At 35.6% G+C, this 18065-nt stretch overlaps 3 protein-coding genes across 3 annotated transcripts in view; all 3 read right to left on the bottom strand.

The window, feature by feature from the left end:
• LOC132159328 (carcinoembryonic antigen-related cell adhesion molecule 1-like) overlaps window positions 1–18065 on the bottom strand; it is a 449528-nt gene that overhangs the window by 143569 nt on the left and 287894 nt on the right. The window lies entirely within an intron of this gene.
• Window positions 1–18065, bottom strand: part of LOC132160319 (SLAM family member 9-like) — a 145191-nt gene that overhangs the window by 110052 nt on the left and 17074 nt on the right. The gene's annotated exons all lie outside the window — the stretch shown is intronic.
• Window positions 8098–10665, bottom strand: LOC132160328 (SLAM family member 5-like). The gene is made up of 3 exons (XM_059570097.1): window positions 10576–10665; window positions 8618–8935; window positions 8098–8419 (listed from the first exon to the last, which is right to left on the bottom strand). The coding sequence occupies exons 1-3, from the start codon at window positions 10622–10624 to the stop codon at window positions 8124–8126; spliced, it is 663 nt and encodes a 220-aa protein (XP_059426080.1). The 5' UTR covers window positions 10625–10665; the 3' UTR covers window positions 8098–8123.

Here is an 18065-nt window from a genome sequence, read left to right on the forward strand (position 1 = left end):
TTCAATAACGAGAAATTGAAAAATGGCTCGTTTATTCGTTATTCCATTAAGTCTAACAAACGGAAAACGAGTTTTTGGCTAGATTTCTCATTTTGTCGTTTGGGGTTTAAAAAACGGTGTATGGCTTTAATATTTCATTCTCACTTGTGGGCGGCGCTGAAACGCTCCTTTCATCTGATTGGTCGAATCGCTCCGCCTTCAACTCGGTCTTTCAATATTTCAGAATAAGAGTCTTATAAGAGTAATGTCTGAAACCACCGCTCACTGTTAATTAACATAATATTTGAATCAGATGTTGCTGCGCACATAATTCGTGCTGCTGTGACTTGCAAGTCACCCCTTTAAATTATTTGTAGTTTATAGTATTGTATGAATATTCTCCCACTGTAAATACAGTGCAAATAGTTCTGTCTCCTTGGATAAAAGTGAAGTGGAAATAAAAATCAATAATAGACTGAACCGTTCCATGATAATATGTCTGTAACATTTACCACTCTCATCTTTTAAGTCAAAAGGCACTAGGTAGGTGTGTGTGACATTAATAATTAATTTGGAAAGTTAATATGGTTAAATTTATTAAATAAATTAGTAATATTAGTCTTATTACATACTAAATTGAATGATGTTTTTTTTCAGTCTTCTTTGTTGGCCTTGAGAAAGCCAACATATATTTGAACATTATTATCATTTATTATGAGAGTAATTGACAACGACTAAAATGTTAATGTTTCACCAAATTCAGCTGGGATCTTCAGACTCGTTGCTGTAACTGGTCAGACTTTTTCCTTCTCAAAAAATCCTAGTGACTTTCATTATCTGAGCAATGAAGGTCTTACACTTAATGTCCACTAGAGGGGGAGACAGGATTTCTATTTATGTAAGTTTAAATGACAAATACATGAATTTCATGTGTACTACAATGAATATGCCATATCTGTGTACAAGAATAAACTTCAAGCTGTACTTAAAACTTCCCATTCTGGCTTTTTCAACCTACCTCCAAATTTATTTTAAGATTTATTTTTTATTCACACTGGTTTATGCATTTAATGTTTGTCCATCTGGAACTTTGATTTTTCATGAGCTGTACATTTTAAGATGTACTCGGTGTTGATAAATCACGTGCACAATGTAAAGTGCTAATGTCACGACTCTCAGTCTTGCTCCTGGATGGCCAGTGTCCTGTAAAGTTTAGCTACCCCAAATAAACACACCTAAGCGAAGCAAGGTCTTCAGGATCAGTGGTGCAGAAATTTAGGCTGATTTGGCTGTTGCTACTGGAATGGTGGGTCCATAATAACTCATTCAGTCATCAAGTACTTTTCCCAGTTTATTTGTAGTGACATACAGGAGTAGACATTTCACAGGTGGCAGTGATGGTAATTGTTGGTTTCTAAAACCCATAAACAAAACCATTAATAAATACAAACACAATAGCAAACTTTAAATCATACATCTGAAATCAGCTTTAACAATCAAATGAGTATAACATTAAAGAGCTACTAAACATAACTAGAATTCAATATCTCATATCAAACACAATCATTTAAACTAGATCAAATCAAGAAGGAAACTTACATAGTCAACAACGCAACAATTCCACACAAGCCATGTCTGAACAACAGCTTTTGGTTCAAACAAAAGGAGACTGAAACATAATTAGTAAGGGGCCACAGGTGCTCTTTATCAAGACTCAGTCAGCCAATCGGATCACAGCAGGATTTTCTACAAGTAGCAATGTCCAAGCAAGTGTGTTGGAACTGAACTCTGCAGAAGATGGTTCTCCAGGTTCAGGACTGGGTTTTAAATCTATAAATGAATTTGTACAGTTGGGTGTCTGCATGCAGAGGTGTACTTCAGTAAGTACAACGTAAACTGTAATCTATAAAGACAAAATCTTCAGATCAGCATTTAGGCCACTGCCTTGAGGTCTCCATCCATTGGTCAAAACAGACCTCGCACCCCACCACACTCCTGCTAACTGTCAACATTAACTGGGGCTGGTGCCAAATAAAAATTATTATGTATTCCTTGTGCATTGTTCTTGTGCAGCAGGTGCATAAACACACTTCTTTTTTTATTGTTTACTCCATGTAGTTCTGAGAGCATGAGGTGAATATTTGTATTTTTTCAGATACATCAAGGTAAGTGCACAAAGGTCTCTCTCACACTCTTTCTCTCTCTCTCTCTCTCTCTCTCTCTCTCTCTCTCTCTCTCTCTCTCTCTCACACACACACACACACACACACACACACACACACACACACACACACACTCACACTATAATTTGCTGTTAAACTCCATATAACTCCATATACAAGCCAGAAACTAAGCCTTTTTTGCACAGGCCTATCTAAAGGGTTAATGGTCCCACCTAGTGATCAACTGTAAAAATAATAAATGTTACCTCTTCCCAACAGGGAAAACCACCAACAATCAAGAGTGCGTGATTTTATGGTGTCATGGCTTTGCAATCAAATCATGTCGTTATAATGGAAATCAATGGGGCAAAAACAGCCACCAACAATAAATGAGGGAGAAAAAAATTAAAATCTAATGCTGCACAAAAACTAACAATACATCAAAGCCAATCTTGTTCTTTTTCTTTGACATGCCAAAGACTGTCATAAAAGGTAAAAAAATTTCCAGTCCACAATCACTTTTTATATTGAAAATATGTAATTTTGTGTGTTTTTTCTTCCCAAATCAGTGACATCATTTATGACCTTGGTAATTAAAAAGTAAAAATCTTGGATTTCTTTTTAAACATTTGGTAGTTTTGATCTGGACTGAGGTTGATTAATAGATTTATGCAAAAAAAAAAAAAAAAATCATTATCCGATACATTTTTACAGCAGTTTAATTTAGTGGGTGTTTTCATCCCGAACATAACGAAAGGGTCGTGAATTTGCCCACAGTGTACTGTTGAGTTTTTGAAAAATTTCAAGCATTTTCCCAAAATATGTGCCAAAATAAGATTTGTCACCAAAAATCATTCCATTAGCTGAAACACAGAGAAAGTTGTGGCCAAAATAAGACTCAACTTTACCCCCTAGTGGACGAAAACCACCCCAACAACGCATAAGGGGTATTATGTAACAGCAAGTCATTTGTGCAAGTACATTTGACTTGCATTCTTCCAAAATGTAATCATTTTTATTTGGCACCAGCTGCAGTAGTTAATGTTGTTTTATATTATACAGCTATCATTGAGCTAAGGTATACCCCCCTCCCACCCCATCTATCATTGAATAACCTGTGTTACACAGATATGGCATATTCATGGTAGTACACATGAAATTAATGTATTTATCTGTCATTTAAACTTACATAAATATAAATCCTGTCTCCCCCTCTAGTGGACATTAAGTGTAAGACCTTCATTGCTCAGATAATGAAAGTCACTAGGATTTTTTGAGAAGGAAAAAGTCTGACCAGTTACAGCAACGAGTCTGAAGATCCCAGCTGAATTTGGTGAAACATTCAAATTTTAGTCGGTGTCAATTACTCTCATAATAAATGATAATAATGTTCAAATATATGTTGGCTTTCTCAAGGCCAACAAAGAAGACTAAAAGAAAAACGTCATTAAATTTAGTATGTAATAAAACTAATATTACTAATTTATTTAATAAATTTAACTATATTAATTTTCCCAATTAATTATTAATGTCACACACACCTACCTAGTGCCTTTTGACTTAAAAGATGAGAGTGGTAAATGTTACAGACATATTATCATGGAACGGTTCAGTCTATTATTGATTTTTATTTCCACTTCACTTTTATCCAAGGAGACAGAACTATTTGCACTGTATTTACAGTGGGAGAATATTCATACAATACTATAACCTACAAATAATTTAAAGGGGTGACTTGCAAGTCACAGCAGCACGAATTATGTGCGCAGCAACATCTGATTCAAATATTATGTTAATTAACAGTGAGCGGTGGTTTCAGACATTACTCTTATAAGACTCTTATTCTGAAAGAATGAAAGACCGAGTTGAAGGCGGAGCGATTCGACCAATCAGATGAAAGGAGCGTTTCAGCACCGCCCACAAGTGCGAATGAAATATTGAAGCCATAAACCGTTTTTTAAACCCCAAACGACAAAATGAGAAATCAAGCCAAAGACTCGTTTTCCCACCAGGTCCGTATTTGTTGCGGAACGGCTGCGGTCATGACTGACAGCTGATGTCACGATGCCCCATGTAATCTCGCGAATTCTGGTGTGATCGCGCGATATGTAGTTTCTATAAACAGAACTACCAAACCAGGAACAGTTTTCCATCCGAAGGAGTATAGGATAGAACTCTTTTCTTTTCTCTTTTCATTTCTTCATCCATCATGTCAACAGGGTTAAAACTTCAACAAGCCTGTCTCCGCCCATTATGACGTTTTCAAGGTGTAGTGTAGGGAAATATGAGCGCGGTGTATTTTATTTTGAAAATTAAACGGATCTTTTATTTTGTTTCTGGCTGTTCTGTTTTGTCACTCGACTTCCTGTCCTGCATACTCTGCCCCTGCAGCTGCATGCTGTAACGCATTCAGTGGAAATACACTCATTGACTTTAATGGAAACCTATTGACTCCGCCGCCGTGCCGGAGCCGTAACGCAGCCGTTACGCATCTGGTGGAAATTGGGGGTAAGACTTTTCCCAACACTATTAATTGTACAGGCCAAAAAAAATAATAATAAAGTCTATATATGCATGCTATTTGCCACCCAATTATTTCGCTGACTGAAAAAATCTATTGAAATAGATAAATAGATTGTTAGCCATTCAGGCTAACAATTTTCACCTATCATGTGTTCCCGGTGAATCAAACCCCCAACCTTGGGCTTGTTAAAGCAATGCTCTACCACTTTGTTAGCCTGAATGCACTTTAAGTCACTTAAATGCAATTAATATTTAGTATAATTTAATATAATTTAATTTAAATTTACTCAAAATTTAACAGGTCAAGTTACATGTACTTATTCATTTTTTTATTTTTACTTAACTTAGTTAAGTAGATTTATACTTTCCAAATGTGTGAAATTTACTTGAAAAATGCTTGTGCAAAAACTTGCCAAATAAAAATTAAGTAAATTTACTTGTTTTTTTCAGTGTAGATTGTGTGTACATTAAAGCATGTCACAAAATGTATAATTGTGATCATAGTAATATACAGAGAAGCACCCGACTGCAGCCTGCAGATCGAGGCGGGGCTGCACCTGGGGCGGGGTTGCACGTGCAGCCCCGCCCCACACCTACTCTGATTGGTTCAATCGTCTTTCATAGACTTACATGATAGGAAATGTGTGCGTAGTTGGTGTAGGACGGAGAACGCTGTTTAAAAAGCTAAAAACGCTGTACAGTTTTACAAAGCCTTCATAATGCACAAAAGAAGAAAAATAAAACATTAGCCTGTAACTCGCCATGTCCCTGAAATGATTGTTTTGTTAAATTAAGCTGATCTTTAGGCTAACATACACATATAGTAAATTAATTGGGCTGATTATCCACAGTAAGACGATCAGGTCTTCAGATAGAAGAATGAATTATGAATTAAATAATTTTAGAACATATGATTATTTCATATCATCAGAGTATGAGAAAGGAAAATGAAAGGGGTATATCATTACTGTTTTAATTTATATAGCATGAAAAGACAATTATTGTTACATATAATTATCCATCATGCAGTTGATAAATGACACTGCAATATTCTAATGTGTCTGCCAATTCAATTTTTATGAAACTTTTAATTTTCTTTACTACATTGCAAAACATAGACCTTTTTCTCCCCTTTATTTCAGGAAAATATGCTGCTCCTCGTTATTTGAAAGTGAAGAAATCGATAAACTTTTATTTCTATCGGCCAGTGATTATTCTGAAAGGACATACCTGTAAACCGTTGCTATAGTAACGAACACGATTTAATGATAATTGTGCTCTTATTTTAGTGCAGTCTCACAGCCACTGTCAAATATTGAGATAAACTTTATAAAGTATCATCTATTTATATTAAATTGGTATCTTCTCCGATATCCATTTTGTGACCATTGAGCCGATTCTTTTCAATCAGCAGGAATGATTCGGGACATTCTACGTTTAATGTGGCTTAATGCATTAAAACAGTGTTTTTAAAAGACCAAACTCAGTAAACAAATTAATAATAAAGCATTCTATTCACTGACAGGCAGATGAGTCTAGAATAAGAATGCAATGTGTTTAATTACGTGTTAAGCGTTTTCCTCCCATAGAAAACCATTAGACTGAAAGGAAAACGCATACCATGGCCTAATGCATTAAAACCTGTTTTAAAAAGACCAAACTCAGTAAACATTTTTAATAACACATTTTATTTACAGACAAGCAGGTTATGGGTGGAAATTAAACGCTTTGTGTTCGTATTCTGTGTTCATATCTGCTTGTCTGTGAATAGAATGCTTTATTAATAATTTGTTTACTGAGTTTGGTCTTTTTAAAACACAGTTTTAATGCATAAAGCCACGTAGCCTAATTTAACGTTAAGCGTGCTTTTAGAATGTCCCAATTATTAATTTGTGAATTAATCTGGTCAAGAAGAGTAAACTTGCAGCAGCTAACATCTCTTGATTCAATAAATCAGACATAGTGAGTCAAGTTAACAATAAAAAAAGTGACGTGAAAAAAACTGCATTATAGTAAAGGCTTTGTAAAACTGTACAGTGTTTTTAGCTTTTTAAACAGCATTCTCCATCCTACACTAACTACGCACACATTTCCTATCATGTAAGTCAATGAAAGACGATTGAACCAATCAGAGTAGGTGTGGGGCGGGCTGCACGTGCAACCACACCCCAGGTGCAGCCCCGCCTTGATCTGCAGGCTGCAGCCGGGTGTACTTGAATATACAATGTAATAATATGAAATATTAAAATTCCCAGACAGCAATATAGTGTTGGCCCAGCACTGCTTGCTGTCTGGGTTGGGTCTGGGCTAAATAAGTCTCAGGTGTGGCTCAGATTCGGGGATTCTGGTTTACTTAAGGGCCAGCTAAGGCTGATTAACTGGCTGAGATTCGGGCTGGTTATGGCCCATGTGTGGCCCGAGTCTTTAATCCAGTTCTGGGCCACTTCCGGGCCGTCATTCTTTGCAGTACTTGGGCCAAGGGAAAAGTCATGTGTGGCACGGAGTAGTCTAAAGCAAAAAAAATCATTTTCAAATTTTAAGTCATGTCGCTGCCTTATATAAAATTGCTTTAAATTACTTCACTCCATACACCACAACGGTAAGGCAAAAAACAGGTATTTAACATCTTTGGAAATGTAGTAAAACTAAAATAAATAAATATTTTTGCATATGTATCCATTCTGATAGATCATGCCTCCACGCCGGATATTAATATCCAACCCTATATGCCAGATCCCTTCAGAAAATCAGTTTTGTCTGGTAACAGAACAACTCATCAGCAAAGTAATATCGAATACCAAAGACCTGTTAAAAATAAGTCTATTAACAGTCTTCTGTCAGCCAAGAAGTTGCCTGAGGAAAAACTCAGTGAAGATGTGTATGTTTAAATCAATGCTTAGACGTCGTCTGACCAGCACAAATTCAAAAAGAAGTGTTATATCAAAACTGCTTCAAAACAACATCCCATAAACCTTGAGTTTCAATAAACATCCCTCGTATCTCTTATTCATGAAGACAAACAGCCCTTGAAACACAGTCAAGACTAAACAATGGTAAAAACAACAATATAATATAAAATACTAATCCATAAATGAATCAATAAAATAGGTATATAAATGACTATAATGATTATTGTAAATTATTATGATTAAATAAAAAAATAAAATGATTAAATACATTATTATTAATGGAGAATGAATGAATAAATGAATATTAACAAAGTAAAACACACAGTTTGCATTTGAGGATCCTCAGATCCTTCGTCCTCTTGTGGATCTGATGTCATAAACCAGAACAGCTGCTGAAGCCACGCCCACCAGAGCAGAGAGGACCAATCGGATCACAGTTTCAGTAAAACCACAACAGTGGACAGAGTCTGAGGAATAAAAACATCAAACTGAGATCAGCTCAGTCAATAAACTTAAATATCAGCACCAACATCAACTAATATCAGCTCTGTCATACCTGAACATGTGTGATGTCCAGATGTGTGGTCTGGTTTCTGATGGGATTGTTGATCACACAGCTGTAGCTGTTTTTATCCTGATATTCCACCTCCAGAGGTAGAGAGAGACTGATGCTGAGATCAGACACACTGATGCTGGACAATAAACTGTTTCCTTTGTACCAGGAGAGAGTCACATGACCCACATTCACCACTGAACACAACAATGAACAATTCTGCTGTGATGAAGATGATGATGAAGATGAACATTGTGAAGAGTTACTGATGATGACAGGAACAGACAGACGAGCTGAAAATATGGGTTAAAAGGATAAAGGATCTGGATAAATCGAATCAATAGTCCCATTTTTCATTTGATGCATTTAAAAATGGTTTTGTGTCCACAGTGAGTGTGAGTGTGTCGTCTTAAACAATAAAATGATTTAAAAATTCAGTACGTAAAAAATATAAAATAGTGTATAAAGACACAAAAATGATCTCTGCTCACCATAGACAGAAAGAGTATATGCTTTTGATGTCAGTTTTGCTCCACGTAGCTCTAGTTGATATTCTCCAGTGTGTTGAGTTGTGATGTTTGTGATTATCAGAGATCCAGTTTGTCTGTCCAGCTTCAGTCTGTCTCTGAATCTCCCGTCAGGAACATCAGATGTGTTGAGGATTCCAGCAGCTCTCCTGATTTCAGCTATCAGAGTGTTTTCAGCTCCATATTTCCACACTATCTCATCATCTTCATGTATTTCAGTAAGATCATTGAATAAAGTGACAGTATCTCCCTCCGTCACTGACACTGAATCACTAAACACACCTGGAGAATAAACAGATTTTACACAGATTAACTTCCTGTTGTTTCATTTGTAAAATGTGTATTTAAAGAACAGCAGCAGAGACAGACACTCATTTCATTGTTATGGTGTTTTATCAGCTGTGCAGTAAAATACAAGAGTAAAGTTACACAAGTTCAAGCATGAAAGTACAAGTTTATTAATGCTGCTCACGTTCAATCTATCTATGAATGGGATATTTTTTATATATGATAAATCCAGCTCACAGTATCCCACTCATAGTTTTACTGCATTTTGACCAATGAATTAACATCACTTTTACAGTTGCTTATTACTGCTGTATTTTTTTACTGCGGCAAATATATATATATATATATATATATATATATATATATATATATATATATATATATATATATATATATATATATACAGTACAGACCAAAAGTTTGGAAACGTTACTATTTTTAATGTTTTTGAAAGAAGTTTCTTCTGCTCATCAAGTCTGCATTTATTTGATCAAAAATACAGCAAACACAGTAATATTGTGAAATATTATTACAACTTAAAATAATAGTTTTCTATTTGAATATACTTTAAAAAAATAATTTATTCCTGTGATGCAAATCTGAATTTTCAGCCTCATTACTCCATTCATTAACATTCAGTCTATCACATGATTATTTAGAAATCATTCTAATATTCTGATTTATTATGAGTGTTGGAAACAGTTCTGCTGTCTAATATATTTGATGAATAAAAGGTTAAAAAGAACTGCATTTATTCAAAATAAAAAAAAATTCTAATAATATATATTCTTTACTATCACTTTTTATCAATTGAACACATCCTTGCTGAATAAAAGTATTGGTTTTATTTTAAAAAAAGAAAGAAAAAAAATTACTGACCCCAAATTACTGACCAGTACTGTATAGTTATTACAAAATATTCATATTTTAAAAACATAGCTTTTTTTTGTTTACTTTTTATTCATCAAAGTATCCTAAAAAAGTATCACATGTTCTGAAAAAATATTAAGCAGCAGAACTGTTTCCAACTTTGATAATGAATCATCATATTAGAATAATTTCTAAAGGATCATGTGATAATGATCATAAAAATTCAGCTTTGCATCACATAAATAAATGATAATTTAAAGTATAATAAATTTAAAAACAATTATTTTAAATTGTAATAATATATCACAATATTACATTTTTTTCTGTATTTTTGATCAAATAAATGCAGGCTTGATGAGCAGAAGAAACTTCTTTCAAAAACATTAAAAATAGTAATGTTTCCAAACTTTTAGTCTGTACTGTATATATATATATATATAGGCTGGGAAAGAGTTGCAACATCATGTTTAACAATCAGTTAAATGTAATATTGAACACCCCAACCCATCCACCCTAAAAAAAGTTTTAATGTGATTTCTGTGTCTCTATTATACTTTTACAATTTTAAAAATGTTCATTACTTTTCAATTAAATTTAATGTAAAACATTATGTATATTTCCCATGATTTCTGATGCATGCAAATTGAAAACACAAATAGAATGAATCTGAATCTGAATCCTAAGTAGATTAAAATACTTTTGAACAGTAGCATTAGTTTATTGCTCTGAAGCAGAATGAAGCTGTAAAATATTTAATAACTTACCAATCAGACGCCAGAAGCACAAACAGAACAAAACAAATGTGTGAATCATTTTCTTTAGGTGTCTGAGGAAGTAATACTGTCCACCAAAAAACATTCTGACTGTTAATCTAATGTCTGAATCCTCCCCCGACAGTTAGATCCTCCTTTAGTTCTCACACACACACACACACACACACACACACACACGCTAAACAGTGTGTAATTATGTAAAATATATAATGGTTAAATTTTTTTAAATTACAAACATTTGTCTGGCCCCTATGAAGACTTCAACAGTTTGAAGACTGTAACTTAATGGTAGGGGGGAAGTGTAGGTGTCCAAATACTGAAGGTGCAGAAGGTGAATCTTTTTTTATTGCTAAAAAAAATTAAACCCTGGTTAAAAAAAAAAAAAAAAACTTTCATTTTCTTTAGTTAGTCTCGTTGAATCAGTGAAAGCAGTTAAATCTTCTGTTTATTGAGCTGCAGCGACAGGTATTTCCTGGACTCTTCTGTCACATGTATTTGGAGTTTCAGCGTGAGATCCCCTCTCTGGCCTTCGGATGGAGATTTACTGCTGATCACAGAATCATGCTTCACTGAAAGATACGCATGACAATCACAGCTTCTGCCCTAACATGATCAGTGTACTGAGAGATTCAGCAAGAGGGTCTGGCTGCAGACTTGCACTTGCACTCTCAGACTTGCACTCTTTTTTTATTACTTGTTTGAATCTCACAATGTTTTATAACAGTTGCCAGGTGGCGAAGACAAGAAATAAGAAACTAAATAACAATGTCACTTGCAATCGCCACTTGCACTCTCCGCTACCTGTGACATCACTTGCAATCAACACAAATCTTCCATGTTGCCAATGGAGACAAGACGCTGTGGTGGTGATGAAACGATTAAACCTAATTTAGTACTATAACGTACAGGGTCCTGCAAGAAAAAAGACAAGACAAGGCAAATCCGTGGCCAGAACACCAGAATATGAACAGTTCATTATTTTAATGAATATGCATATAGTATTTTTCTCAAATACAGCAAAATGTGGCATAATGGATTAAGATGATTAAGGCCAAACTCAATATGCTTCTCTATATTATTAAAATACATAACTAATATGTACAGGCAAGCACGTGAGCCCAGAATAAACGCAACACGCAAAGTTTCGCGTTAAGCATTTTTCCATATAGAATAAACTGTCTACAACTCATTTATATCACTTTCTTTGTCCATTAAGCTACATTATGTGTTTTATTTATAATTATTTTCTATAGGAGGAAAACGTTTAATGTACAATTTAACGCACTGCATTCTGTACTCGTCTGCTTACCTGTACGGAGTTGATCCTTTTAAAATCACAATGCATTTCATAATGCACATTCATATTTGCTGGTCTGTATATACGTTGAGTCAACTAAGAGTAACTAAACCCTAAACCAACTTTTTTTAGTTAATGATCTGTGAGAGAAAAACTAACTTGGAAGTTTTTAGAATTGCATGGAAAAACAGTATGTCCAGCTATAGACAGGCTCTAAAAACTGCTAGGGCAGAGCATATCCACAAACTCATAGAAAATAACCAAAACAATCCAAGGTTTTTATTTAGCACAGTGGCTAAATTAACAAATTACCAGACGCCACCTGATTCAAATATTCCACCAACGTTAAATAGTAATGACTTTATGAATTTCTTCACTGATAAAATAGATAACATTAGAAATACAATAGCGAATGTAGATTATACAGCGTCTAACCCTTCAGTTTCATCCATCGCACCCAAAGATAAACTGCAGTGCTTTACAACTATAGGACAGGAAGAGCTAAATAAACTTATCACTGTATTTAAACCAACAACATGTTTATTAGATCCTGTACCCACTAAATTACTAAAAGAGCTGTTACCTGTAGCCGAAGAACCGCTTCTCAATATCATTAACTCGTCGTTATCTTTAGGTCACGTCCCAAAACCATTCAAGCTGGCGGTTATCAAGCCTCTTATTAAGAAACCAAAACTAGATCCTAGTGTACTGGCAAATTATAGGCCTATTTCAAATCTTCCATTTATGTCTAAAATTTTAGAAAAAGTTGTGTCTGCTCAACTGAGCACCATCCTGCATAAAAATGATCTGTATGAAGAATTTCAGTCGGGTTTTAGGCCCCACCATAGCACAGAAACTGCACTTGTTAAAATTACAAATGACCTGCTCCTTGCGTCAGATCAAGGCTGCATCTCATTTCTAGTCTTACTTGATCTTAGTGCTGCGTTCGACACCATAGATCATGACATACTCATAGATCGATTACAAAACTATACAGGTATTCAAGGGCAGGCTCTAAGATGGTTTAGATCCTACCTGTCCGATCGCTACCATTTTGTTTACTTAAATGGGGTGTCATCTCATTTATCATCAGTAAAATATGGAGTGCCACAAGGATCCATCCTAGGTCCCCTTCTATTTTCAATATACATGTTGGTAATATTATTAGAAAATACGGAATTAGCTTCCACTGTTATGCTGATGATACTCAGCTATATATCTCAACGAGACCAGATGAAACTTCCCAAATATCTAAGCTAACAGAGTGTGTTAAAAATGTAAAAGATTGGATGACAAATAATTTTCTCCAATTAAATTCGGATAAGACAGAGATATTAATTATTGGACCAAAAAACACTACACAGAATCTTGTAGATTACAATCTGCAACTAGACGGATGTACTGTTACTTCCTCTACAGTCAGAAATCTGGGTGTTATATTAGACAGCAATTTGTCTTTTGAAAATCATATTTCCAATGTTACAAAAACTGCATTCTTCCATCTTAGAAACATTGCCAAGCTACGAAACATGTTATCTGTTTCTGATGCAGAAAAGCTAGTTCATGCATTCATGACCTCTAGACTGGACTATTGTAATGCACTTCTAGGTGGTTGTCCTGCATCTTCAATAAACAAGCTACAGGTAGTCCAAAATGCAGCAGCTAGAGTCCTTACGAGGTCAAGAAAATATGATCATATTACCCCAATTTTACAGTCTCTGCACTGGCTACCTATTAAGTTCCGAATCAGTTACAAATTATCATTACTTACCTATAAGGCCCTAAATGGTCTAGCTCCTGCGTACCGAACTAGCCTTCTACCACGTTACAACCCATCACGCTCCCTAAGGTCACAAAACGCTGTGACCTTAGTAGTTCCTATGATAGCAAAGTCAACTAAAGGAGGTAGAGCTTTCTCACATTTGGCTCCCAAACTCTGGAATAGCCTTCCTGATAATGTTCGGGGTTCAGACACACTCTCTCTGTTTAAATCTAGATTAAAAACACATCTCTTTCGCCAAGCATATGAAAAATGTATCTTTTAAATTGTGAGTGTAGTTGCATCTGATCAAATGTGCATTTTTATTCTTTAGCTTGGGTTAAACTAATTTTACTTTGTTGGATCAGCAGCTATACTAATGATGTCTCTATTTTGTTTCTATGTTTTGCCACGGGATTTACATCCCGTGGTAACTAGGATTTACACAAGCTCCAGTCTGGATCCAGAACACCTGAGAAGAGATGATGCTGACCCTCAGAGGACCCCAGATGATCCTAACCTTGAATCAACAAACAGAACTAACAATTATTGCTACATGTGTGACTGCATCATATGATAACTATTAATGAATAATATTGATAGTTCATCGTCTAGCTGACTACGTCTTGTATTATTATTATTATTTTTTATTTTTTCTAAAATCCTGTCAAACGTGCACAAACTACTAGCTACTACTAAATATTGTAGAAACATAATATTCTGTAAAGTTGCTTTGTAACGATTTGTATTGTAAAAAGCGCTATACAAATAAACTTGAATTGAAAAAATTGAATAAGAATGGGGCTTTATTAGTGCTGTTCATTGATTCGAGTAACTTTTTTGAGATTTGAGTATAAAGTGTTTTAATTCTACAATATATGGTGTAAAAACGTCTGAGTGCTGCCCTCTTCAGGTTGAACGGTGGCTACTGCAGTTGATTTTTCCTATTGGATGTTGCGGTGGCAAGTGACGTAAGCGGTGGCAGGTGACATAAGCAGTTTCCAGCTCACCACGCCCCTTGGTACGAGTTACCACGCCCTTGGCAGTATAAAACCATCTTGTTCCGTCAAAATCACTGTAGTCATTGGAGTGAGAGGAGTTTAAATTGCGAGTATTGAAAACGACCAGGATAGACTATTATAGCATCTATTTAGCTGTCTTTTATATAGTTATTTAGATTATTTTGTGTAGCCTATGTAGTTAATTAGCATAGTTGTTAGTGTAATGTCAGTATTGTTTGAAGCATAGTTAGTAGCATAGTATTGCATCAGTTAGGATAGCTTCAAGTTGGCGTAGATTTATCTGTATTTAGTACAGTATTGTACGTATGTGTAGTGTTGCTGGTTGCGACAGCACTGCCGGACTGCATAGTTTTCCAGCAGACTTTAAAAATTAGGCGTCAGTGGTTGCATGCACTTGGCCTGGAAGACCGCGAGTTCCCATCTAGAGCTAGAGTGTGCAAACTGCATTTTACGCGGTGCGGGAGTTAAGACAGCAGTTTGAGCCAGTGGCTCGAATTGATATGGCTCAGTTCACAGACACCTCGACATCCTCCACTTCAGGTGAAGGAGGGGGAGAAAAGTCCTCTACTTCAAATGAAAACGCTCTGTTGCAAAGCTACTTGTGTCACTACAGTCACTCTCCATTTTAGCGACTCTTAATCCATAGCTGTCAATTAGCTGTCAATTAATCCATCACTGCGGGTCTCAGGTTCACGTCCCACCCGCTCAGCCCCACCCTCAGTTCATCCCCTTTATCTCAGCTGTGCTCTGCCCACTTTTCAGCATTTTTCAAATATTGCCAGTGGGTGGAGTCAGGCTCTGACCAGGGGTTTAGTTACCCTTTAAGCGTTTTGCTGTATGGGAGGACAAAGTTTGCCCATTGTGTTCATAGCCATCTGCTTGCCTTGTAGTACATTAAATATTAACTATATATCGAATTTGGGCTTTTAATTGAACTTAATGTATCTTAATACATCTTAATGTATCTTATCCTTAATACAGGAGGAAAACGCTTAACGAAAGACGCATTGCGTTCATATTCTGCTGTTCTGTGGCCACGGATTTGCCGGTCTTGTCTTTTTCTTGCAGGACCCTGTACGTTACAGTAGTAGGCCTACTAATTTAGTTTTAATAATTTAATCACCACCACAGCATCTAGTCTCCATTGGCAACACGGAAGATTTGTGTTGATTGCAAGTGACGTCACAGGTAGTGGAGAGTGCAAGTGGCGATTGCAAGTGACATTGTAATTTAGTTTCTTTTTTTCTTGTCTTTACCACCTGACTACTGTTGTAAAATGGTTCAAACAAAAAGTTATCAATAAATAGAACAAAATAAAAAAATAAAGACTGCAAGTGACGTCGCTAGTGGAAACACAAGTGTCTGAGAGGGCAAATTTTTTTTTTTTGAAGAAAGATAAAAATGTATAGTGATGAAAGCCGAATATTACATGTCATGGATAAATATTTACTGAGTAATCCACTATTTTGTAGAGGATAAGATTCAGAGTCAAATTACAAAGGGGTAAAAATTTGTTCATAAAGATGACAACATCATAATGTTATTTTTACAGCTAGATTGGTAGATCTGTTATCAAAATCTGCTGACTTTAGGAATCTTTGTTGGATTATGTGCCAATGATGACCATTCAAAAATGGGGAAATTGCTTTAAAATTTTACTCCAAAGCTTGCATTTCTGTAATTCACGAAGTATTAAACATATTTTAATGTCCTTTTAGACAAACTAAACAAACACGCCTTTTGGTATCTTTATTTTTAAGGCCCTACATGTTTCAGTTCCAGAGATTATTAGAATTTCAATATTGGCTCCAGAAGTAAATCGTTAAAGGTACAACTTGTAAGATATTTGCAGTAAAATATCTAAAAACCACTAGGCTAGTGGTATATATTTTGTCCAGCTGATTACTAACAATGTCTCTAATGTTTTAAACTACTTGTAAATCATGAGAAAATTCCCATTCTAAACAGTGACACGGGGCAGTGCAGTTGCCTGTCAATAACGTCAGTTACCCTTTGTAACCGCCTTTACTGACGTAGAAACCACAAGACAACAGTGTTGTGGACATATGCGGAAGTAGTGTCTAGCATCCAGCAAACCACTAGCTTGCTTCAAGCAGTTCCTTATTTACTTCTTCTTGCACATTTTATGGTGGATTGTGTTACTTATTTATGGAACATAATTACTGTTTACTGTCTGCCGCTGGTTCTGTCGACAAGGACAGCTCCTGTAAATGTAAGCGTACGGGCCAACCAAACGACCCAAAAAGAATTTGGGACAAGAGGAGAGAAAGAGCGAGGATCAATATCGTTGTTGCATTTTCTAGATGGAGAGAGCTTTGCGATAAACTTCAACTAGAAAGAGATGCCGATCTCGCTTGTGTTTTACTCGACAGGTGAGTTGTTTTGATTTGTATCTTTACAGAAAACGTATGCTATTATAACGATCAACAAGATTGGTATTATGGGGCATACACATCTCTAGACCCGCACGAGGACGCGTCTGATCCATAGTTTGATCATGTCTTTGCATTGAATTTGTATGTAATCTATTCGCGCAAATCGTTGAACTAGCGGTAAATCCATGATTTATCTTTCCGTCTGATTGATGGCCATCAGCGGTTGGGTAGAAGACAACAACTCCCATCATTCTACGCTCCTTCTTAGCGTCATCAAGCCACGCGACTGTTATTGTTTTGGTAGTGCACCCTCTTGTGGCAGGTCCTACAACCTGTACCTTTAAATTGTACACGTTTTCCAATTTGTCAATTCACACTAGTCAGTTTGCAAAAATATGAGGTACAAATAATGTCGAAACTAGAGATTTATCTCATTTCCTTCTGTCAAAACAACTGCATGCAACATATCCGAGTGCCATAAATAATATTTTTTCCAAAGTTTGCATGCCTATAACTCAAGAAGCATTAAAGATATCACAATATGATTTTAGATTCTTGTTCTTAAATATTTTTTCTTTTGTAATCATAATTTTCAAGGCCCTATATTATTCAGTCCCAGAGATATGGGGATCTCAATGAGGCTCTATGTCCAGATTGTTGTGTGCATTTGAAGAAAAATGTCTGAAGATTAAATAATGTTGAAATTAGAATTTTACCTTGTTTCCTTCTATCAAAACAACTGCATAGAATATATCTGTCTGGGTGCTAAAATATACTGAAATGGTCAAGTTGAGGCACATCTCCTTGCTCTCTGTAGTCTATTTATATAATATTCTATATTTAAATCAGTTTCAGGGGTATTTGGAAGACGTTTTACATTTTAAAGCTTCTGAAGCTACTAAGAGTTTAAGCATGCAATGTTGTAACTTTTTTAACAAATCCCATGCCTCAAAAGGAACTGTGGTTGCTTTCGCCACGCATTGCATTCACATCAACAAATAAAGATT

This window comes from Carassius carassius, chromosome 16 (genome assembly GCF_963082965.1).
Source record: "Carassius carassius chromosome 16, fCarCar2.1, whole genome shotgun sequence".
In the NCBI taxonomy this organism is placed as follows: Eukaryota; Metazoa; Chordata; class Actinopteri; order Cypriniformes; family Cyprinidae; genus Carassius; species Carassius carassius.